This window comes from Puma concolor, chromosome A2 (genome assembly GCF_028749965.1).
Source record: "Puma concolor isolate L17-30 chromosome A2, mPumCon1.1.hap2, whole genome shotgun sequence".
Classification (NCBI taxonomy): Eukaryota; Metazoa; Chordata; class Mammalia; order Carnivora; family Felidae; genus Puma; species Puma concolor.
In genome coordinates, this window is record NC_141668.1 from 16,274,911 (window position 1) to 16,299,595 (window position 24,685).

Genomic DNA, 24,685 nt, shown 5'->3' on the forward strand with positions numbered 1-24,685 from the left:
ATAAGCACATTGTGATGTGTGGTTCTGGTTGAAGAATATGAAGAAAATCTGGCCTTACACAGGAAGGACCTTGTGTAGTGTCCTCTGAAAGGGTGGTCACTGATCCACACTGCTGAGAACTCGTCTCTGGTATGCACTACGTAGATGAAATAAGCCCACACATAGCATATTTCTAGAACACTAATCTCACCTGAGTACATTACTATTATTTCGTAGGGGAAAATGGGTCCTTTAAAGATTCTTGCTTTAATGTAACAAGTATACAGGTAACACTTCTTTTCCAACTGATCACTCAGCTCAAATAATGCTACACTTCTACTAAATAAGACTTTAATTCTTTTATTTTTAATGTAATTTATGGTCAAATTGGCTTACATACAACACCCAGTGCTCATCCCAACAAGTGCTCTCCTCAATGCCCATCACCCATTTTCCCTCCCATGCCGTAACCCCTGTCCACCCTCAGTTTGTTCTCTGTATTTAAGAGTCTCTTGTGGTTTGCCTCCATCCCCCTCTGTTTCTATTTTCTCCCTCCCTTCTCCCATGGTCTTCTGTTAAGTGCCAAGTAGTATTCCATGGTATATATAAACCACATCTTCTTTATGGAAAGACTTTAATTCTTTAGATGCAAATACTTCTCATGCTTAAATAGACCATTTATTTCTCCAAAATGTCTTTGTGATTAAAATCAAGTTCAATTATCTAACATAGTTCCAGCCTTTCTGAACTAGGATCCTACAAGAGACTTAATTCCTACTGTCCTAGGGCACAGATTGTTTATGATGAATCTACTTTTCCTTCTCCATCTAGAATGGTGCTACTTATGAACCATCTTTGGGGGGACTGAGAAAACGGTCACTCAAATCAGCTTCTTTATTCTATGGTTCAGCTGAAGAATTTCAGTTGAGCAAGGCTGGTAGACAAAGGTTCACCTGTATCTGAGGACTGCAGAGAAAAGGCCAGAAGGACGATTTGTGCTTTCTGTGGGTCCTCTTCAGGGGAGGGGGAAAGTACACAGGGTCATTTATGTTTAATAATCTTTTGGCAATACCTTGGCCAATACTTTTCGGAGTGTGAAATGTACTGGAATGTGAGTGGATCTATTGAATCTTAACGTAAGGAAAGTTATTTACACTGTGAGTTAATCCTAAAAGCTAAGGTAAAATTATAGGAATGAGACAAAATTAGTTTGCCCATATATTACCTATGAATGAAAAATACATGTCCTTTACCCATTTAAAGTATATGCAATTATTTAAAAAATGAAATAACTCTGGTAAGGTTAATGATGCAACTAAATAATTGATCTCAGTAACCTGAAAAACCAACTAAATAATGAAAATAAAAAATTTATTTTACCATCTGATCAGATGTTTCTTTAAAGTTTTAATGTTTGTGTCACAATTCTATAACCTTGTAGGATAAGGAAAGGTAAAACAAGTATCAACTTATATGGAGATCTATCTATAGGATGGTTTATTTTCTGCCTTTGGAAAAGATTTTTTAGAAAGTCATATTGGTAAAGTTAGTGAGGAAATGTATTTAATTTAAATATAAAATAAACCAGAGCTAATCTTGCACTGGCCAGCATAATCTGGGAGAAAATGTTTTCATTTCCATTGTTAAACTTGTCTCCATCTCTTCTGATGTTTTAAATCCCAGCCTCCCCAGCCCACCGTATCCTTATTCTAATACAGCACATTGCAACATTCACCTTTCCAGTACCTCTTTCCCAGGTCCTTACTTCCCAGCTTAGAGTCCAGAGTCCATCACTATAATCATTAATTTATAACATGTTTAACATCAGTGCCATGAAAGATGTCCTCTATATACGTTTAAGGGCTTATCTTTTTATTTTTCCTGCTGTTTTATTTCTAAAGAAAAAAAAAATAATTTCTAACACCCAACACACAACCTATCATCTGACTAACTCAAGCCTTTTACCAGGTAAATTCACTTGAAATTTTCGAAACATTCTTAGTATAAATGTTATGTATACTTACATCTGGAAGAGAAGGAAGATTATAAGAGCCTCCCACTGGTGAGCTCAAATCAATCATAGGTGAGCCGAAAGCCTTTGCATCATATCCTGCTGCACTCGTAATGGTAGGACTAGAAGGAGTAGAGGATGTGCTGCTGGCGGTTGATGGGGCAGCCTGCCCACTGCTGATCTGCCACTATAGTAGCAACAAAGGAGGAAGGGGGTCTATTAGCAGGCCAAAGCATAACATGTCCTACTAATCTCTGTTCCTTTGTTACAAAACAAAGTAGAAGACACATTTCTGCTATCTGAATTCAACTATAATTTGAATGGAAAGCAAGGAGGGACAGGAATGTATAATTTTCATTAATCCTGTCCAAAAATAAAAAATAAAAAGCAAATTATACATATATATATATATGTATATATACGTATATATATACATATATATATATATATATATATATGTATGTATATATTACATATATTTAACCAGAAAACAGTTGGCATGTATCAGAAAACCACAACATCCAATCCTAAAAAGCTAACACATAGGGGGTGGGCGGGAACATAAGCACATAGCAACTTCAAGGTAAAGATGGAAGGCTAAAAAGATACATTTTCTTCTGTCCCCACCTGAGACACTTGAAACTAAATAACAGTTTGCACATATTGCAGAACCCCTAAGAGCTTGGAAATTAAAAGCATGAGAGGTAAAGCTGGGGCTGAAAACAGGATGATCTGCTGAGAGTTTGTTTAAGAAGCACTGAGGCTCATGTTCCTTTCCCACTTTACTGTAGTTACCCCAAGATAATACAGACTTCCTCCATTTCCACAGATGAAGGCTGGAAGTTTATTCTCTAAAATAGAGAAAACTGTGTCTTTGGATTGAAGGGCACCAGGTTCATCTGAAGGCAGAGACGTACTGCCGTGAAAATGAAGATTATGAAGCCACACTGACACTGAATGCTGAGCTTCCCTCCCCCACCCCCAACTCTGCCACTGGCCCCCACCAATCTGCTTACCCAAGCTGGCTTCAAGGTGCAGCCAGGCCCTGAATTTTAGGCAGACGACAGAAAGACGCTTTGGGAACTGGACCAGTCTAAGAAGTACAACTTAAAGATTGTGACACTAACAATTCTCCCAATAAATCTACCTCGTAGCCTTAAAACTAGAGTGAAACCTCAAACATCAAACATTAGCTCTAGACCCAGGCTTGCAGGATTTTTTTTTAACACTCATTTCTTATATACGAAGAGGTAATTAAACATAAACAACTGAGGAAACTCTTATCATTTATGTTAAAGGCTGAGATAAACACACTAACTAAGATAATAGCAGAATACTAGGAATGAGAAGAGATGAACCATGCTGCTCTCCACAATTTACTTCAAAGCCTATGAAAAAATAAGACTTGACTGATATATGGAAGAATAAATGGCTATATGATTAGTAAGTGAGAAGCCAAATAGAACAATTAGTCCCTGACACAACTCTTTTAGCTGTTGTGTTTGAAAATTTTTGTAATAAAATATAGGGGAAAAGGAAAGCAACTAAGAGGTATCTCAGGACTATACAAGGGGGAAAAATCCCCAAATACAACAATATATGGACTACATTATACAGAGTGATAGTGTGACAGGCATTCCAATTTTGAAAAATCTAATTTGTATTCCTCACTGAAAACACTGTATAAAGAAACCTGTGAATGTCATCTTTACCACCTACCTACTCCTCATGTCCATCCATCTCTTCCTGTGCCCTCTGCCAACTTCCCTCCTTCAGAATAATCATAGTTATGGACGATGTATATCTTTCCAAGGTTTATTTTTTTAAAAAAACCCTCCCCACCCCCCACTCCCCACCCAACCAGAAAAATGAGATAATACCCTACAAAAATTCTATAATGTTTTTTTCCATATAACATCATCTATAGATTACTGCATTTTCTCAATTGCTGAACATATTCCCCTATGCAAGTGTACTATAATTTGTTAATTTAATCTGTTGATTAAATTTATTATCTATATTATCTCCTAGTTTATTCATTTATTCATTCATGTTTAGATTTTTGATCAGGAAACATTTTAAATATATATATTTTTAATGTGTATTTTTGAGACAGAGACAGAGTGTGAGCGGGGTAGGGGCAGAGAGAGAGACACACACAGAATTGGAAGCAGGCTCCAGGCTCTGAGCTGTCAGTACAGAGCCCTACGGGGGGCTTGAACTCACAAGCCAGGAGATCATGCCCCGAGGCGAAGACAGAAGCTCAACCTATTGAGCCACCCAGGCGCCTGGGACCAGGAAACGTTTTTTTTTTCCCCAATATATGAAATTTATTGTCAAACTGGTTTCCAAACAACACCCAGTGCTCATCCTAAAAGGTGCCCTCCTCAATACCCATCACCCACCCTCCCGTCCCTCCCACCCCCCATCAACCCTCAGTTTGTTCTCAGTTTTTAACAGTCTCTTATGCTTTGGCTCTCTCCCTTTCTAACCTTTTTTTTTTCCTTCCCCTCCCCCATGGGTTTCTGTTCAGTTTCTCAGGATCCACATAAGAGTGAAAACATATGGTATCTGTCTTGCTCTGTATGGCTTATTTCACTTGGCATCACACTCTCCAGTTCCATCCACCTTGCTACAAAGGGCCATATTTTGTTCTTTCTCATTGCCATGTAGTACTCCGTTGTGTATATAAACCACAATTTCTTTATCCATTCATCAGTTGATGGACATTTAGGCTCTTTCCATAATTTGGCTATTGTTGAGAGTGCTGCTATACACATTGGGGTACAAGTGCCCCTATGCATCAGTACTCCTGTATCCCTTGGGTAAATTCCTAGCAGTGCTATTGCTGGGTCATAGGGTAGGTCTATTTTTAATTTTTTGAGGAACCTCCACACTGCTTTCCAGAGTGGCTGCACCAGTTTGCATTCCCACCAGCAGTGCAAGAGGGTTCCCGTTTCTCCACATCCTCTCCAGCATCTATAGTCTCCTGATTTGTTCATTTTGGCCACTCTGACTGGTGTGAGATCTGAGTGTGGTTTCGATTTGTATTTCCCTGATAAGGAGCGATGCTGAGCATCTTATCATGTGCCTGTTGGCCATCCGGATGTCTTCTTTAGAGAAGTGTCTATTCATGTTTTCTGCCCATTAGTTCACTGGATTATTTGTTTTTCGGGTGTGGAGTTTGGTGAGTTCTTTATAGATTTTGGATACTAGCCCTTTGTATGATATGTCATTTGCAAATACCTTTTCCCATTCTGTTGGTTGCCTTTTAGTTTTGGTGACTGTTTCCTTTGCTGTGCAGAAGCTTTTTATCTTCACGAGGTCCCAGGAGTTCATTTTTGCTTTTAATTCCCTTGCCTTTGGGGATGCATCGAGTAAGAATTGCTACGGCTGAGGTCAAAGAAGTCTTTTCCTGCTTTCTCCTCTAGGGTTTTGATGGTTTCCTGTCTCACATTCAGGTCCTTTATCCATTTTGAGTTTATTTTTGTGAATGGTGTGAGAAAGTGGTCTAGTTTCAACCTTCTGCATGTTGCTGTCCAGTTCTCCCAGCACCATTTGTTAAAGAGACTGTCTTTTTTCCATTGGATGTTCTTTCCTGCTTTGTCAAAGATTAGTTGGCCATACGTTTGTGGGTCTAGTTCTGGGGTTTCTATTCTATTCCATTGGTCTATGTGTCTGTTTTTGTGCCAATACCATGCTGTCTTGATGATGACAGCTTTGTAGTAGAGGCTGACGTCTGGGATTGTGATGCCTCCTGCTTTGGTCTTCTTCTTCAAAATTACTTTGGCTATTCGGGGCCTTTTGTGGTTCCATATGCATTTTAGGATTGCTGGTTCTAGCTTCAAGAAGAATGCTGGTGAAATTTTGATTGGGATTGCATTGAATGTGTAGATAGCTTTGGGTAGTATTGACATTTTGACAATATTTATTCTTCCAATCAATGAGAACGGAATGTTTTTCCAATTCGTTATATCTTCTTCAATTTCCTTCATAAGCTTTCTATAGTTTTCAGCATACAGATCTTTTACATCTTTGGTTAGATTTATTCCTAGGTATTTTATGCTTCTTGGTGCAATTGTGAATGGGATCAGTTTCTTTATTTGTCTTTCTGTTGCTTCATTGTTAGTGTATAAGAATGCAACTGATTTCTGTACATTGATTTTGTATCCTGAGACTTTGCTGAATTGATGTATCAGTTCTAGCAGACGTTTGGTGGAGTCTATCGCGTTTTCCATGTATAATATCATGTCATCTGCAAAAAGTGAAAGCTTGACTTCATCTTTGCCAATTTTGATGCCTTTGATTTCCTTTTGTTGTCTGATTGCTGATGCTAGAACTTCCAACACTATGTTAAACAATAGCGGTGAGAGTGGACATCCCTGTTGTGTTCCTGATCTTAGGGAAAAAGCTCTCCAGTTTTTCCCCATTGAGGATGATGTTAGCTGTGGGCTTTTCATAAATGGCTTTTATGATGTTTAAGTATGTTCCTTCTATCCCGACTTTCTCCAGGGTTTTTATTAAGAAAGGTTGCTGAATTTTGTCAAATGCTTTTTCTGCATCGATTGACAGGATCATACGGTTCTTTTCTTTTATTAATGTGATGTATCACGTTGATTGATTTGCGAATGTTGAACCAGCCGTGCAGCCCCGGAATTAATCCCACTTGATCATGGTGAATAATTCTTTTTATATGCTGTTGAATTCTATTTGCTAGTATCTTACTGAGAATTTTTGCATCCATATTCATCAGGGATATTGGCCTGTAGTTCTTTTTTACTGGGTCTCTGTCTGGTTTAGGAATCAAAGTAATACTGGCTTCATAGTATGAGTCTGGAAGTTTTCCTTCCCTTTCTATTTTTTGCAATAGCTTGAGAAGGATAGGTATTATCTCTGCTTTAAACGTCTGGTAGAACTCCCCTGGGAAGCCATCTGGTCCTGGACTCTTATTTGTTGGGAGATTTTTGATAACTGATTCAATTTCCTCGCTGCTTATGGGTCTGTTCAAGCTTTCTCTTTCCTCCTGATTGAGTTTTAGAAGTGTGTGGGTGTTTAGGAATTTGTCCATATCTTCCAAGTTTTCCAGTTTGTTGGCATATAATTTATCATAGTATTCCCTGATAATTGCTTGCATTTCTGAGGGATTGGTTGTAGTAATTCCATTTTCATATATGATTTTATCTATTTGGGTCATCTCCCTTTTGTTTTTGAGAAGCCTGGCTAGGGGTTTGTCAATTTTGTTTATTTTTTCAAAAAACCAACTCTTGGTTTCATTGATCTGCTCTACAGTTTTTTTAGATTCTATATTGTTTATTTCTGCTCTGATCTTTATTATTTCTCTTCTTCTGCTGGATTTAGGCTGTCTTCGCTGTTCTGCTTCTATTTCCTTTAGGTGTGCTGTTAGATTCTGTATTTGGGATTTTTCTTGTTTCTTGAGATAGGCCTGGATTGCAATGTATTTTCCTCTCAGGACTGCCTTCGCTGCCTCCCAAAGCGTTTGGATTGTTGTATTTTCATTTTCGTTTGTTTCCATACATTTTTTTAATACCTTCCCTAATTGCCTGGTTGACCCATTCATTCTTTAGTAGGGTGTTCATTAACCTCCATGCCTTTGGAGGTTTTCCAGACTTTTTCTTGTGGTTGATTTCAAGCTTCAGAGCATTGTAGTCTGAAAGTATGCATGGTATGATCTCAATTCTTGTATACTTATGAAGGGCTGTTTTGTGACCCAGTATGTGATCTATCTTGGAGAATGTTCCATGTGTACTCGAGAAGAAAGTATATTCTGTTGCTTTGGGATGCAGAGTTCTAAATAGATCTGTCAAGTCCATCTGCTCCAATGTATCATTCAGGGCCCTTGTTTCTTTATTGACCATGTGTCTAGATGATCTATCCATTGTTGTAAGTGGGGTATTAAAGTCCCCTGCAATTACCACATTCTTATCAATAAGGTTGCTTATGTTTGTGAGTAGTTGTTTTATATATTTGGGGGTTTCCGTATTCGGTGCATAGACATTTAATATTGTTAGCTCTTCCTGATGGATAAACCCTGTAATTATTATATAATGCCCTTCTTCATCTCTTGTTACAGCCTTTAATTTAAAGTCTAGTTTGTCTGATATAAGTATGGCTACTCCAGCTCTCTTTTGACTTCCAGTAGCATGATAAATAGTTCTCCATCCCCTCACTTTCAATCTGAAGGTGTCCTCAGGTCTAAAATGAGTCTCTTGTTGGGGCGCCTGGGTGGCGCAGTCGGTTAAGCGTCCGACTTCAGCCAGGTCACTATCTCGCGGTCCGTGAGTTCGAGCCCCGTGTCGGGCTCTGGGCTGATGGCTCACAGCCTGGAGCCTGTTTCCGATTCTGTGTCTCCCTCTCTCTCTGCCCCTCCCCCGTTCATGCTCTGTCTCTCTCTGTCCCCAAAAAAATAAATCAACGTTGAAAAAAAAAATTAAATGAGTCTCTTGTAGTCAGCAAATAGATGGGTCTTGGTTTTTTTTTTTATCCATTCTGATACCTGTCTTTTTGTTGGCGCATTTAGTCCATTTACGTTCAGTGTTATTATACAAAGATATGATTTAGAGTCATTGTCATGTGTGTAGGTTTCATGCTTGTAGCGGTGTCTCTGGTACTTTGTCTCACAGGATCCCCCTTAGGATCTCTTGTAGGCCTAGTTTAGTGGTGATGAATTCCTTCAGTTTTTGTTTGTTTGGGAAGACCTTTATCTCTCCTTCTATTCTAAATGACAGATTTGCTGGATAAAGGATTCTCGGCTGCCTATTTTTTCTATTCATCACATTGAAGATTTCCTGCCATTCCTTTCTGGCCTGACAAGTTTCAGTAGAGAGATCCGTCACTAGTTTTATCGGTCTCCCTTTATATGTTAGAGCACGTTTATCCCTAGCTGCTTTCAGAATTTTCTCTTTATCCTTGTATTTTGCCAGTTTCACTATGATACGTTGTGCAGAAGATCGATTCAAGTTACGTCTGAAGGGAGTTCTCTGTGCCTCTTGGATTTCAATGCCTTTTTCCTTCCCCAGATCAGGGAAGTTCTCAGCTATTATTTCTTCAAGTACACCTTCAGCACCTTTCCCTCTCTCTTCCTCCTCCGGAATACCAATTATGCATATATTATTTCTCTTTAGTGCATCACTTAGTTCTCTAATTTTCCCCTCATACTCCTGGATTTTTTTATCTTTTTCTCAGCTTCTTCTTTTTCCATAATTTTATCTCCTAGTTCACCTATTCTCTCCTCTGCCTCTTCAATCCAAGCTGTGGTCATCTCCATTTTATTTTGCAGCTCATTTATAGCATTTTTAGCTCCTCCTGGCTGTTCCTTAGTCCCTCGATCTCTGTAGCAATAGAGTCTCTGCTGTCCTCTATACTGTTTTCAAGCCCAGCGATTAATTTTACGACTATTATTCTAAATTCACTTTCTGTTATACTATTTAAATCGTTTTTGATCAGTTCGTTAGCTGTTGCTATTTCCTGGAGATTCTTTTGAGGGGAATTCTTCCATTTTGTCATTTTGGATAGTCCCTGGAGTGGTGTGGAACTGCAGGGCACTTCCCCTGTGCTGTCTTGAATAACTTGCGTTGGTGAGTGGAGCCACAGTCAGACCTGATGTCTGCCCCCAGCCCACCGCTGGGGCCACAGTCAGACTGGTGTATACCTTCTTTCCCCTCTCCTAGGGGCAGGATTCACTGTGAGGTGGCATGGCCCATCTGGGCTACTTGCACACTGCCAGGCTTGTGGTGCTGCGGGTCTGGCGTATCAGCTGGGGGGTGGGTAGGCAAGGTGCACAGGGGCGGGAGGGGCAGGCTCATTTCGCTTTTCCTTTGGTGATCCGATTCGGGAGGGGCCCTGCAGCACCGCGAGTGAGTCAGACCCGCTGCTGGAGGGATGGATCCGCAGAAGCACAGCCTTGGGTGTTTGCGCAGTGCAAGCAAGTTCCCTGACAGGAACTGGTTCCCTTTGGGATTTTGGCTGGGGGATGGGCGAGGGAGATGGCGCTGGTGAGCGCCTTTGTTCCCCACCAAGCTGAGATCTGTCGTCTGGGGCTCAGCAACTCTCCCTCCCGTTGTCCTCCAGCCCTCCCGTTCTCCGAGCAGAGTGGTAGCTTATAACCTTCCAGATTTCAAGTCCCACTTGCTGTCAGAACACACTCTGTCCGGCCCCTCTGCTTTTGCAAGCCACACTTGGGGGCTCTGCTTTGCCGGCGGGCTGCCCCTCCACCCCGGCTCCCTCCCGCTGGTCTGTGTAGCACACACCGCCTCTCCACCTTTCCTCCTCTCTTCCGTGGGCCTCTCGTCTGCATTTGACTCTGGAGAATCCATTCTGCTAGTCTTCAGGTGGTTTTCTGGGTTATTTAGGCAGGTGTAGGTGGAATCTAAGTGATCAGCCGGAGGCGGTGAGCCCAGCGTCCTCCTACCCCGCCATCTTCCCCAACCTCTTCTCCAGGAAACATCTTAAAAACATCCTTAGAGTGTGTATCTACACATTAAAAATAACAACTGGAGAAGAGGGGCGGGGCGCCTGGGTGGCTCAGTTGGTTAAGTGTCCGACTTTGGCTCAGGTCATGATCTCATGGTTCGTGGGTCAAGCCCCACATCAGGGTCTGTGCTGACAGCTCAGAGTCTGGAGCCTGCTTCAGATTTTCTGTCTCCCTCTCTCTCTGCCCCTCCCCTCCTTGCTCTCTGTCCATCTCTCTTTCAAGAATAAAAAAACATTAAAAAAAATTAAAAAAAAAAAAAAAAACAACTGGGGAAGAGGGAAGGTACACGTTTGTGCACACAGAGTGTGCTAGGTGCTTTTGTACACATTAGCAGTCTCAGCACAACTCTGCAAGGGATTCAATATATAGCTGGGGCAAATGACATTTAAAAGATTAAACTTGCACAAGGTCACAAAACTCTTAGGAAAGTAAACAGGACTTAAGGCTACAATGCAGCTTGAGTCCTTTTCACCTCTCTCTACCAATGAAGCAGAGAAAGAAATGACTTATTTAAAAGCGTTTTTATTAAAATATTAAGAAAATTCTGTGCTATTAAAGCAAAGCCAAACTAATTATAACCACACACAAACACACAGCACATGTACTTTTTGAATAGAATTTTCACATCATTTGATTAAACGAATGTCAGAGAATTATAGAAACCACATCATATTCCTTATTTTGGTCTTGGCAAAAATATGAAACTGAAATCAGCCTACAAGTATTAAGCTGGAAAGAGTGTTGACACAAGTGATTGAAGACAGAGAACTTTGACAAATATAACAAAATAGTGTCTTATCTAGAAAATATTTTTACCTGAAGACCTTAAGAATATAAACATTGAAGATGGCGGCGTAGGAGGACGCTGGGCTCACCGCGCGTCCTGCTGATCACTTAGATTCCACCTACACCTGCCTAAATAACCCAGAAAACCGCCAGAGGATTAGCAGAACGGAGTCGCCGGAGCCAAGCACAGACGAGAGGCCCACGGAAGAGGGTAGGAAGGGCGGCGAGGCGGCGTGCGCTCCACGGACTGGCGGGAGGGAGCCGGGGCGGAGGGGAGGCTCGCCGGCCAAGCAGAGCCCCTGAGTCTGGCTTGCAAAAAGCGGAGGGGCCTGACGGACTGTGTTCCGACAGCAAGCGCGACTTAGCGTCTGGGAGGTCATAAGTTAACAGCTCTGCTCAGAAAGCGGGAAGGCTGGAGGACAAAGGGAAGGAGAGCTGCTGAGCCCCCGGACGACAGAGCTCAGTTTGGTGGGGAACAAAGGCGCTCGCCAGCGCCATCTCCCCCGCCCATCCCCCAGCCAAAATCCCAAAGAGAACCAGTTCCTGCCAGGGAACTTGCTCGCTCCGCACAAACACCCAACTCTGCGCTTCTGCGGAGCCAAACCTCCGGCAGCGGATCTGACTCCCTCCTGCTGCCACAGGGCCCCTCCTGAAGTGGATCACCTAAGGAGAAGCAAGCTAAGTCTGCCCCTCCTGCCCCTGTGCACCTTGCCTACCCACCCCAGCTAAGAGCCAGATCCCCAGCATCACAAGCCTGGCAGTGTGCAAGTAGCCCAGACAGGCCACCCCACCCCACAGTGAATCCCGCCCCTAGGAGAGGGGAAGAGAAGGCACACACCAGTCTGACTGTGGCCCCAGCGGTGGGCTGGGGGCAGACATCAGGTCTGACTGCGGCTCCGCCCACCAACTCCAGTTATACACCACAGCACAGGGGAAGTGCCCTGCAGGTCCTCACCACAACAGGGACTATCCAAAATGACCAAGCGGAAGAATTCCCCTCAGAAGAATCTCCAGGAAATAACAACAGCTAATGAGCTGATCAAAAAGGATTTATTTATTTTTTATTTTTTTAAATTTTTTTTTAACGTTTTATTTATTTTTGAGACAGAGAGAGACAAAGCATGAATGGGGGAGGAGCAGAGAGAGAGGGAGACACAGAATCGGAAGCAGGCTCCAGGCTCTGAGCCATCAGCCCAGAGCCCGAACCGGGGCTCGAACTCATGGACTGCGAGATCGTGACCTGGGCTGAAGTCGGACGCTTAGCCGACTGAGCCACCCAGGCGCCCAAAAAGGATTTAAATAATATAACAGAAAGTGAATTTAGAATAATAGTCATAAAATTAATCGCTGGGCTTGAAAACAGTATAGCTGACAGCAGAGAATCTCTTGCTACAGAGATCAAGGGACTAAGGAACAGTCACGAGGAGCTGAAAAACGCTTTAAACGAAATGCATAACAAAATGGAAACCACCATGGCTCGGATTGGAGAGGGAGAAGAGACAATAGGTGAACTAGAAGATAAAGTTATGGAAAAAGAGGAAGCTGAGAAAAAGAGAGATAAAAAAATCCAGGAGTATGAGGGGAAAATTAGAGAATTAAGTGATACACTAAAAAGAAATAATATACGCATAATTGGTATCCCAGAGGAGGAAGAGAGAGGGAAAGGTGCTGAAGGGGTCCTTGAAGAAATAATAGCTGAGAACTTCCCTGAACTGGGGAAGGAAAAAGGCATTGAAATCCAAGAGGCACAGAGAACTCCCTTCAGACGTAACTTGAATCGATCTTCTGCATGATATATCATAGTGAAACTGGCAAAATACAAGGATAAAGAGAAAATTCTGAAAGCAGCAAGGGGTAAACGTGCCCTCACATATAAAGGGAGACCTATAAGACTCGTGACTGATCTTTTGAAACTTGGCAGGCCAGAAAGAATTGGCACGAGATTTTCAGTGTGCTAGACAGAAAAAATATGCAGCCGAGAATCCTTTATCCAGCAAGTCTGTCATTTAGAATAGAAGGAGAGATAAAGGTCTTCCCAAACAAACAAAAACTGAAGGAATTTGTCACCACTAAACCAGCCCTACAAGAGATCCTAAGGGGGACCCTGTGAGACAAAGTACCAGAGACATCACTACAAGCATAAAACATAGACATCACAACGACTCTAAACCCATATCTTTCTATAATAACACTGAATGTAAATGGATTAAATGCGCCAACCAAAAGACATAGGGTATCAGAATGGATAAAAAAACGAGACCCATCTATTTGCTGTCTACAAGAGACTCATTTTAGACCTGAGGACACCTTCAGATTGAGAGTGAGGGGATGGAGAACTATTTATCATGCTACTGGAAGCCAAAAGAAAGCTGGAGTAGCCATACTTATATCAGACAAACTAGACTTTAAATTAAAGGCTGTAACAAGAGATGAAGAAGGACATTATAAAATATGACAGGGTCTATCCATCAGGAAGAGCTAACAATTATAAATGTCTATGCGCCGAATACCGGAGCGCCCAAATATATAAAACAATTACTCATAAACGTAAGCAACCTTATTGATAAGAATGTGGTCATTGCAGGGGACTTTAACACCCCACTTACAGAAATGGATAGATCATCTAGACACACGGTCAATAAAGAAACAAGGGCCCTGAATGAGACATTGGATCAGATGGACTTGACAGATATATTTAGAACTCTGCATCCCAAAGCAACAGAATATACTTTCTTCTCGAGTGCACATGGAACATTCTCCAAGATAGATCATATACTGGGTCACAAAACAGCCCTTCATAAGTTTACAAGAATTGAAATCATACCATGCATACTTTCAGACCACGATGCTATGAAGCTTGAAATCAACCACAGAAAAAAGTCTGGAAAACCTCCAAAAGCATGGAGGTTAAAGAACACCCTACTAACGAATGAGTGGGTCAACCAGGCAATTCGAGAAGAAATTAAAAAATATATGGAAACAAACGAAAATGAAAATACAACAATCCAAATGCTTTGGGACGCAGCGAAGGCAGTCCTGAGAGGAAAATACATTGCAATCCAGGCCTATCTCAAGAAACAAGAAAAATCCCAAATACAAAATCTAACAGCACACCTAAAGGAAATAGAAGCAGAACAGCAAAGGCAGCCTAAACCCAGCAGAAGAAGAGAAATAATAAAGATCAGAGCAGAAATAAACAATATAGAATCTAAAAAAACTGTAGAGCAGATCAACGAAACCAAGAGTTGTTTTTTTGAAAAAATAAACAAAATTGACAAACCTCTAGCCAGGCTTCTCAAAAAGAAAAGGGAGATGACCCAAATAGATAAAATCATGAATGAAAATGGAATTATTACAACCAATCCCTCAGAGATACAAACAATTATCAGGGAAAACTATGAAAAATTATATGCCAACAAATTGGACAACCTGGAAGAAATGGACAAATTCCTGAACACCACACTCTTCCAAAACTCAATCAGGAGGAAATAGAAAGCTTGAACAGACCCATCACCAGCGAAGAAATTGAATCGGTTATCAAAAATCTCCCAACAAATAAGAGTCCAGGACCAGATGGCTTCCCAGGGGAGTTCTACCAGACGTTTAAAGCAGAGATAATACCTATCCTTCTCAAGCTATTCCAAGAAATCGAAAGGGAAGGAAAACTTCCAGACTCATTCTATGAAGCCAGTATTACTTTGATTCCTAAACCAGACAGAGACCCAGTAAAAAAAGAGAACTACAGGCCAATATCCCTGATGAATATGGATGCAAAAATTCTCAATAAGATACTAGCAAATCGAATTCAACGGCATATAAAAAGAATTATTCACCATGATCAAGTGGGATTCATTCCTGGGATGCAGGGCTGGTTCAACATTCGCAAATCAATCAATGTGATACATCACATTAACAAAAAAAAAGAGAAGAACCATATGACCCTGTCAATCGATGCAGAAAAAGCCTTTGACAAAATCCAGCACCCTTTCTTAATAAAAACCCTTGAGAAAGTCGGGATAGAAGGAACATACTTAAAGATCATAAAAGCCATTTATGAAAAGCCCACAGCTAACATCATCCTCAACGGGGAAAAACTGAGAGCTTTTTCCCTGAGATCAGGAACACGACAGGGATGCCCACTCTCACCACTGTTGTTTAACATAGTGCTGGAAGTTCTAGCATCAGCAATCAGACAACAAAAGGAAATCAAAGGCATCAAAATTGGCAAAGATGAAGTCAAGCTTTCGCTTTTTGCAGATGACATGATATTATACATGGAAAATCCGATAGACTCCACCAAAAGTCTGCTAGAACTGATACATGAATTCAGCAAAGTTGCAGGATACAAAATCAATGTACAGAAATCAGTTGCATTCTTATACACTAACAATGAAGCAACAGAAAGACAAATAAAGAAACTGATCCCATTCACAATTGCACCAAGAAGCATAAAATACCTAGGAATAAATCTAACCAAAGATGTAAAGGATCTGTATGCTGAAAACTATAGAAAGCTTATGAAGGTAATTGAAGAAGATTTAAAGAACTGGAAAGACATTCCCTGCTCATGGATCGGAAGAATAAATATTGTCAAAATGTCAATACTACCCAAAGCTATCTACACATTCAATGCAATCCCAATCAAAATTGCACCAGCATTCTTCTCGAAACTAGAACAAGCAATCCTAAAATTCATATGGAACCACAAAAGGCCCCGAATAGCCAAAGTAATTTTGAAGAAGAAGACCAAAGCAGGAGGCATCACAATCCCAGACTTTAGCCTCTACTACAAAGCTGTCATCATCAAGACAGCATGGTATTGGCACAAAAACAGACACATAGACCAATGGAATAGAATAGAAACCCCAAAACTGGACCCACAAACGTATGGCCAACTCATCTTTGACAAAGCAGGAAAGAACATCCAATGGAAAAAAGACAGTCTCTTTAACAAATGGTGCTGGGAGAACTGGACAGCAACATGCAGAAGGTTGAAACTAGACCACTTTCTCACACCATTCACAAAAATAAACTCAAAATGGATAAAGGACCTGAATGTGAGACAGGAAACCATCAAAACCTTAGAGGAGAAAGCAGGAAAAGACCTCTCTGACCTCAGCCGTAGCAATCTCTTACTCGACACATCCCTAAAGGCAAGGGAATTAAAAGCAAAAGTGAATTACTGGGACCTTATGAAGATAAAAAGCTTCTGCACAGCAAAGGAAACAACCAACAAAACTAAAAGGCAACCAACGGAATGGGAAAAGATATTTGCAAATGACATATCGGACAAAGGGCTAGTATCCAAAATCTATAAAGAGCTCACCAAACTCCACACCCGAAAAGCAAATAACCCAGTGAAGAAATGGGCAGAAAACATGAATAGACACTTCTCTAAAGAAGACATCCGGATGGCCAACAGGCACATGAAAAGATGTTCAGCGTCGCTCCTTATCAGGGAAATACAAATCAAAACCACACTCAGGTATCACCTCACGCCAGTCAGAGTGGCCAAAATGAACAAATCAGGAGACTATAGATGCTGGCGAGGATGTGGAGAAACGGGAACCCTCTTGCACTGTTGGTGGGAATGCAAACTGGTGCAGCCGCTCTGGAAAGCAGTGTGGAGGTTCCTCAGAAAATTAAAAATAGACCTACCCTATGACCCAGCAATAGCACTGCTAGGAATTTATCCAAGGGACACAGGAGTACTGATGCATAGGGGCACTTGTACCCCAATGTTCATAGCAGCACTCTCAACAATAGCCAAATTATGGAAAGAGCCTAAATGTCCATCAACTGATGAATGGATAAAGAAATTGTGGTTTATATACACAATGGAATACTACGTGGCAATGAGAAAAAATGAAATATGGCCTTTTGTAGCAACGTGGATGGAACTGGAGAGTGTGATGCTAAGTGAAATAAGCCATACAGAGAAAGACAGATACCATATGGTTTCACTCTTATGTGGATCCTGAGAAACTTAACAGGAATCCATGGGGGAGGGGAAGGGAAAAAAAAAAAAAAAAAAGAGGTTAGAGTGGGAGAGAGCCAAAGCATAAGAGACTGCTGAGAACTGAGAACAAACTAAGGGTTGATGGGGGGTGGGAGGGAGGAGAGGGTGGGTGATGGGTATTGAGGAGGGCACCTTTTGGGATGAGCACTGGGTGTTGTATGGAAACCAATTTGACAATAAATTTCATATATAAAAAAAAAAAAAAGAATATAAATATTAAATCCTATTGGATTTAATATAGAACCTTAAAACATTCAATTTCATCAGATGTATAGGTACTCCATATGAAAACTATCAGTTTTTTTCTAAGTCTCCTTCAAACAATTTAAAGATTTCTCTTTTGCAGAATATAACCTGTATTTGTTAGAATTCTTCTTAGTAAATGTAATGAACTCAGCTAAAAGCTGCACCTACGAGTATTGCCAAAAGTCATACCTACGACTCACTGATTATTCTGGGCCTTTAATCCAACTTAAGTGGATTTCTCTTGTTAATTATAAATCAGGACCCATTCTCTTAGCTTTGTCTCTATGTCTGTAATAAACTTGGTAACTCACACTTATTAAAAACAAAAAAACTTGCTCTTCATAACCATTGCTTTATTTATAGATTCAACATTATCTGAAAGCAGAGAAGCAGAACAAGAAGCTGAAGAGAGTAAATATATATACCTGTTTTATAGCTTGTTGAGCCAAAAAAGCCATCTGTAGTGGGTTGGGCTTTATTGCTTGCCTTGGCATGTTCTGGTTCGGTGGGTATCTCAGCTGTTGAGGATGTGGAGGAAGAACTGGTCCATTGGGTTTGGGGCTGTGATTTTGGAAATTTATCAAACGTGGAGGGGGTTGCTGGAAAAAAGAAATTAAACCATTTTAGTCACAGTCATCTCCTGAAAGACAAATTACAGAGAAGTCTGTAACTTTCAAAGAAAGACAGCAACTCTGTCACAGACGAACAACTTATTAATACTACAACAAGGGTGTGGGGGAAGGAGGCAGCCTTCCAGAATGTGTAAAGCTATGTGAAAAGGGGTTTCATTAGGAAAGAGCCGTGGGACAGGGGTTTCCAACTTTAAGTAGGTTATAATAGGACTGGATGTAGGCGATGTTAGGAAGTAGGGAAAATTTGTGTTAAGTATCCTTCTAAGTCCCTGATTTGCCCTCTTCAGACATCCTAAAATAATATGGTGGTTGAATACTAATCGCTAACATTTACTGAGCAGTTGTTACATGCCAGGCACTGCTTTCAGAGATTTCTATGAGAGAACTCATTTAATCTTCACAACACTCTTATGAGGTAGGGACTCTTTATTTTACAGAAAAGGAAATCAGGGTATAGAGAATTTAAATAACCTATCCAAGATTAACAAAGGTAGTAAAAGATGAAGCTGGAACTTGAACTTAAGCACTCTAGCTCCAAACTCTTAACTGACAAATCATGAATAGTGAAAACTGTTAATATTTGAAAACTGGGACACCTGGGTGGCTCAGTCAGTTAAGGGTCCAACTTTGGCTCAGGTCGTGATCTCACGTTTCGTGGGTGCGAGCCCCGCGTCGGGCTCTGTGCTGACCGCTCAGAGCCTAGAGCCTGCTTCAGATTCTATGTCTCTCTCTCTCTCTCTCTCTGTCTCCCTGCCCCTCCCTTGCTCACACTCTGTCTCTCTCTCTCAAAAATAAACATTAAAAAAAAAAAAAAAAGGAATTAGTGAGTTTTAGATCTGAGGTCAAACCATATGCCATGCATTGTGATTACCATTTTACGTGTGTTACTTCATTATGTCATTTGTAAAATGAGGACACTGAACATTAGAAAGCTTACGTAGCTTGAAAAAGGTCACGTGGCTAGTGAAAGGTGGTGCTAGAGCTTTGATCCAAACCTAGTTTGCCTCATCATTACCAAAATGCGTTCTGGTATTTAGCTGGGGGTTGATTAAGGTACAGATGAGAGGATGAAATTTCCCTAAAAGAAAATAGATTTCAAGTGGAAACCCTCCAAGGACAACACTAGTTGGTTACAGGACAGGGCAAGGGCTGGGAAGACAAGCCTACTTTGTGCATAAATGCTAGCCTTGGAAATTGAGATCTGTGTTCTAGAAAAAGGTAACCTTATATGCCAGTCTTCGTTTCATCATGAACCAATCCTACGGTTGGCAACTTATTGCGAAGCAAATACTTATTTTTAGGTGCTCTAAACTGTGAAGGAAGACAGCTATAAAGTGTAGCCCTGCCTTCTTTTTTAGCTTTTACTCTCTCATTGTTTGAATTTACTCTCCTTGCATGGGTAAACTGCTTCTCTTCCCCCTGTCTTACAAATTAGTTGGCACTGGGTTCACCCTCAGTAACTCTCAAGAGTAGCCAGCAATTACACACCCAAGAAAAACAGATTTAGATACTGTTTCAACACCAAGGGAAATTCTGTGGGTGAAGAAGAGAAAAATATTAGAGAAAATATCAGAACTGTACAGAAGCGTATGCCTGAAGCCATAGCAATTCTTTCTAATTCTTAAAGTTTTGTGACTTGAAGGGTTTTATATCAGAGAAACGCAAACAGAAAACAGTTGGGTGATTACAGTGGAAATAGTACAAAACTTCTAAATTTATCTAAGAGATAATTTTTTATAAAGTGGAAAAGCACCTAAAATGGTCCTTAAGGAGAATAAAGGTAATCCTCGAAGCCCTTTGCTGCCCTACTCTCACAGTCCCAGCAAGAATGAGGTTTATATATTGATACAGTCAAGAAATGACACTTGATGTCAGAGTAATGTACCCTGTGAGAAGTCAGTGTGGGAATGGATGTCAACCCTACCATCAAGGAGCTCACAGTTTGATAAGACGTGAGGGGTTTTTCCCCCCTTTCCTAAACAGTTACAGTTGACTGCATTAGACTGGGAAGGCAACTTCGAAGAATAAGATTAGGAACTAGTTCTGAGCATAAAAGAAAAAGCAAAGCCAGTGGTACTTTAATTAAATGGAATCACCTAATTTGCAAGAAAGATACAGAAGGAAAAACAGAACAGAGAAATAATTGAGCACTTTAGCAAACTAATGTATAATCTTCGTTACCCTCATCTGCACTCTAAGTACCTTCATTATTATAGGGTTTGACTGTATTCTAGGTCAGTAGTTCCCAACTGTGCATAACCATGAAGGATAGCAGATGTCCTTCTGACTCTTCAGGAAAATGAATGTTTACATATGAATGAGAGCATCTCCACAGCAATAAATCTGACTCAGGAGTAAGAGCCATTGCTGTGAATTATGTATTCAATAACATACATGACCACACTCAACAAACTGTAATCTGTCCACTGGAGTATAAAAAGATATACTGTATATTGCTAAATAAACAGAGATACACAGTCTATCAAGTTTGTACCACTTGGTCATAGAAGTGTGTATCCTATGTCTGTATCACCCAACTCTTTAACCACACAGATTATGTGGTTAATATTCAGAGGAAGAAGAAATAAGGAACTCTCATGCAAGCAATTTTTTAGAAGTAGTCCTTCAAATTTACCTGGGTCCTACAGACAGATGCAGAGTACGATCTGAACATGTCCACAAGGCCAGAGGCACACACGCACCTCCTCTTAGGCACACATTTCCCTACGCTTTACATGTAAATAAACTGGTAGAAAACAAAGTCTACAGCTGAGCAGGGCAAGCTTATGGAGGAGGAGAAACTGATGACTGAAAAATATATGAGTATTTGACAGAGAACACATAAAAATGAGGGGTGAGAAGACAGAAAAACAATAGTGTGTGAGGTAATGACCAAAAGATATGAAGGTTATCTTATTTCTAAGTGGGAAAATCAGGTCACATAATGGAGATTGTGCATTATATAGATTATACAGCAGTAAATCCTAGAGAGGAAAAATAAGATCAAATGCAAATTTGAGATACGTAGGCTAAATAAAGGCTCAGAGATCACTTCTGTTTTGTCGCTGCTTAAATAATGAGTGACCAAGTCACACAGTATCTAACTGCTCAGTTCCTCACTTCTAAGTGAAAAGATAATTAACACAAATAATGGAGTTATCCTTTTTTTTTTTTTGCTTTAATAAACTATTAAATAAAAATCACGTTTCTATCTCCCACTTAAGATAAATATTAATCATGCAAATGCTTAGCACTAAGCGCTCAACCCTCTTCTCTTCACATTTATCTTTAGAAATATTTTGGTACTCTTTGAAGTCTACCTGCAATATGTCGCTCTGCAGAGATAATGACAAAATTACTCAGTTTTCTTAAAATTCCAACTCTACCAGTTGAAACTCTTGGTATCTACAGTGTACAACTCTCTTCTCACGGAGCACTCACCAAAGACTTCTTAAATTCTTTGTTAATTACTTCTGTGAACATGTGGGTTAAAGTAAAGTTCTAGAGGAATAATCAATTTGGCATATTAAGTTAGGCATTTTAATATACCCCTGGATTTGACAAGCCTTCTTAATCAAATTATTAGAAAGCCATAAACCTCAAATAAATCAACTCAGGCCTTCACAGAAGCAATTTAACAAAATCACGATCTACATATGCCTACAACTTTCTTCAGGGTTGAAATAAGAGCCCTATGAAGACCAATTCTATGTTTTGCAAAATTGCTACAAAAAAATTATCATGCCATTTAAAATTGCTTTTTCATTAAGAACCACATTATATATTCCTCTTAGTGCTTGTAAAATACTAGTAAAAAGTTTTTTCTCTAATTAACTGGCATTTTTCCTTTTTACCAAATAATATAGATATTATGCCAGTTTCTCATTTTCTTGGGTTGAGAAAAAATTCTGAGCTAAGTCTTGTTCTCAAGTAGTTCTTCACACTTTGATACTTATTAAACCATGTTCTACTTCATTTGTGTCATTACTGTTTCATTACTTCAAATGCTTCTCAGAAATAGGAAGAGTACATATTAATAAATGTAACTGTCAATAACAATTTGTATGATTTGATTAGACCTTATATTCCTTAGTAAACTTATTACGTATGCCCAGATCTAACTTGAGCAAGACGGTTATACTACTTAACAGAGTGCATAAACTTCTTATCTTGAAAAACTGACTTAAAAGTAAATGGAATACTTCATATCTAGTAAGAATAGGAATGGTTCATGGAGTATCTGCTCAGAAATAAAGTTTGAAAAAGGTAGTTTTCTAAGGAACCATTCCGCCCCACTTTTCTATTTGACCCTAGTTTCTAAGATGCAGTGTGGTTTTTCTAAAACACTGCATCCCCACAAAGAACAGAAAACTGAAGTATTAGTCATTCTGAAGCACTAATACAGGAATTATGCATTACAGATTTACAAATTTCCTCATGAGTCATAGGCATGGGTTATTTAGGAATGCAATCATTTATCCTGTTATAATTTGAAGAGTAGATGAAAACAGATGTACCAGCTAAATAAACCATTAATTCCTTTTTGAGAAGGACTAAAAACTAGAAGCTAAATCAAGGATACTTAATGTGATAAATTTTTAACAATTCATATATGTAAATCACAAATGACAGATGTCTTGGTTATTTTAAGAGATGTTGAATACAATTGTACTATCATTATCTAAGTTAGGACAGGCCTGCTTCCAAATTTACCTGATGAGAGATGGAAGGTTGCTGGATGGGCCCCTGCATTCTAGGGTTTGGTAAACCCACAGGTGCTGGCCTCCGTTGCACCTGTTGCCTCTGAGCCATTACCTGTTGCTGCATATGCTGGAGTCGTAATTGAGCTAGGCTGATCTGTGTTGGAAACTTGGATAACTGGTTTGAAGATAAACCACCTGGTGGCTGTGAATTCTGTTCCACGACAGGATTCTGCTTAGGCATTTGTGGCTGGCTCTCTTTATCTTCAATTACTAAAGAACCTAATTAAAGAGAAAAAGTTAAGTTCTAAAGTTTTTCTGAAAGTGAAATAGCATATTTCATAAGGCTCTTTTTGCTGAACTTCAAATTGCCAAGAAACTTTTTCATCTCAGGAACGCTTTACACTCTTAGAAATCAAAGGTCACAAAGAGCTTTTGTTTACATAAGTTCTATCTATCAAATTTTCACATTTTAGAAACTATTAAAAACATTTTTTAGTTATTAACTCATTTAAAAATAACAAGCCCACAGTAACACATTTTTATGAAAAAATAACTTCACAAAAATTAATGAAGATTTACATTGTTTTAAGTTTTTAAAATCTTCACATGTCTGGTCTAAGAGCCGAACTCTCCAATTTGTTTCTGTATTGTCTGTCATTATATGTTGTTTGGGTTGAAATTTATGAAGAAAATGCAGCCACACATAGACATGTAGTTGGGAAAAGTCCCATAAAGGAGTCCCACACAATATTTTGAGAACTGCTCTTGTATATCAAAATAAAACAAGTCAATCTGACGTTGGTTCTAAAAATCCCACAATGTATTTGATTCTTTAGAATGAACAATTTGTAATCTCTCAAGTTCCTTATACCTTCACGGCTCATACTACGTCAGCTCTCAGACAGAGAATACTGTGGCTCACAACTACACTTTTAGAATTTAAAGGTGCCTCTAGTAGGTCTGATTACAGCATAAGGCAAAGCTTGACTTCTTCAACAGACTCAATTTCTGATTCATTAAGCATAAACATCCTAAAAAAATATGGTCATCATTCATTAAATACTCATTGCATGTTAGGTAATGTGATAGTAGGTCTATGTATATTCTTGTCCTTTTTACAGATAAGGGATCTAAGGCTCAGAGAGATTGAGTAAATTACCCAAACTCACCGAGACATTAACTGAATGTTGACATAGATCAATATTTTCCCTCTGTATTCTTCTAGAAGACATTTCTCAGAAGCCACGGATAACACCAAGTCTGGGAAACCTGAATCCTTCTTAGAATATTTAAAATGTAAATCTCATTGTAAATGGTAATTTACACAGCTGTAAGTGATGGCTCTGAGAAGTCTTACCGTAAAGGATATTGTTTAACCTTATTATAGGAATTTCACAAATAGGAGATGCTGTTTTTATTTTGTTTTTGCTGATGCAGACATACCTAAAACTATATACATTTATGTATATAGTTACACATTTTACTTATGTCTACATCACGAGGTTTATGCTGTAAGTTATATGCTTGTAATTACATGTATTTCTGTACATGACTACTTGTATAGATATATAACTTGTGATTCATATCTTCTGTATAGCTGAATCTGTGGTGGTTTGGTGAGGTAGGTAAGAGATAGTTACTTAGAAACACACTTTGTATTAAGATGCTGCTTTTTAGTAAGACAGGTCAGAGTGTGTGTGATTCCAGCTGCCTGCTACCTATCAATAAATACATTGCTGCACGCACTTCAAAACTGAGCTACAGGGGTTAACTTATCACTATCCTTTTTGTTCTTTTGTATGGATGCGATCTGTGTAA

General features: G+C 39.7%; 1 protein-coding gene across 2 annotated transcripts in view; it reads right to left on the minus strand.

The window, feature by feature from the left end:
• TRIM24 (tripartite motif containing 24) overlaps window positions 1–24,685 on the minus strand; it is a 131,743-nt gene that overhangs the window by 11,800 nt on the left and 95,258 nt on the right. The window contains exons 9-11 of one of the 2 annotated variants that reach the window (XM_086689126.1): window positions 22,980–23,146; window positions 17,958–18,131; window positions 2,004–2,177 (exon numbers count right to left, since the gene is read on the minus strand). In XM_086689126.1, the coding sequence (XP_086545252.1) occupies window positions 2,004–2,177; window positions 17,958–18,131; window positions 22,980–23,146 (515 nt within the window). Of the gene's footprint in view, window positions 1–2,003; window positions 2,178–17,957; window positions 18,132–22,877; window positions 23,147–24,685 lie in introns of both variants that reach the window. The other variant, XM_086689120.1, reaches the window with a different exon arrangement.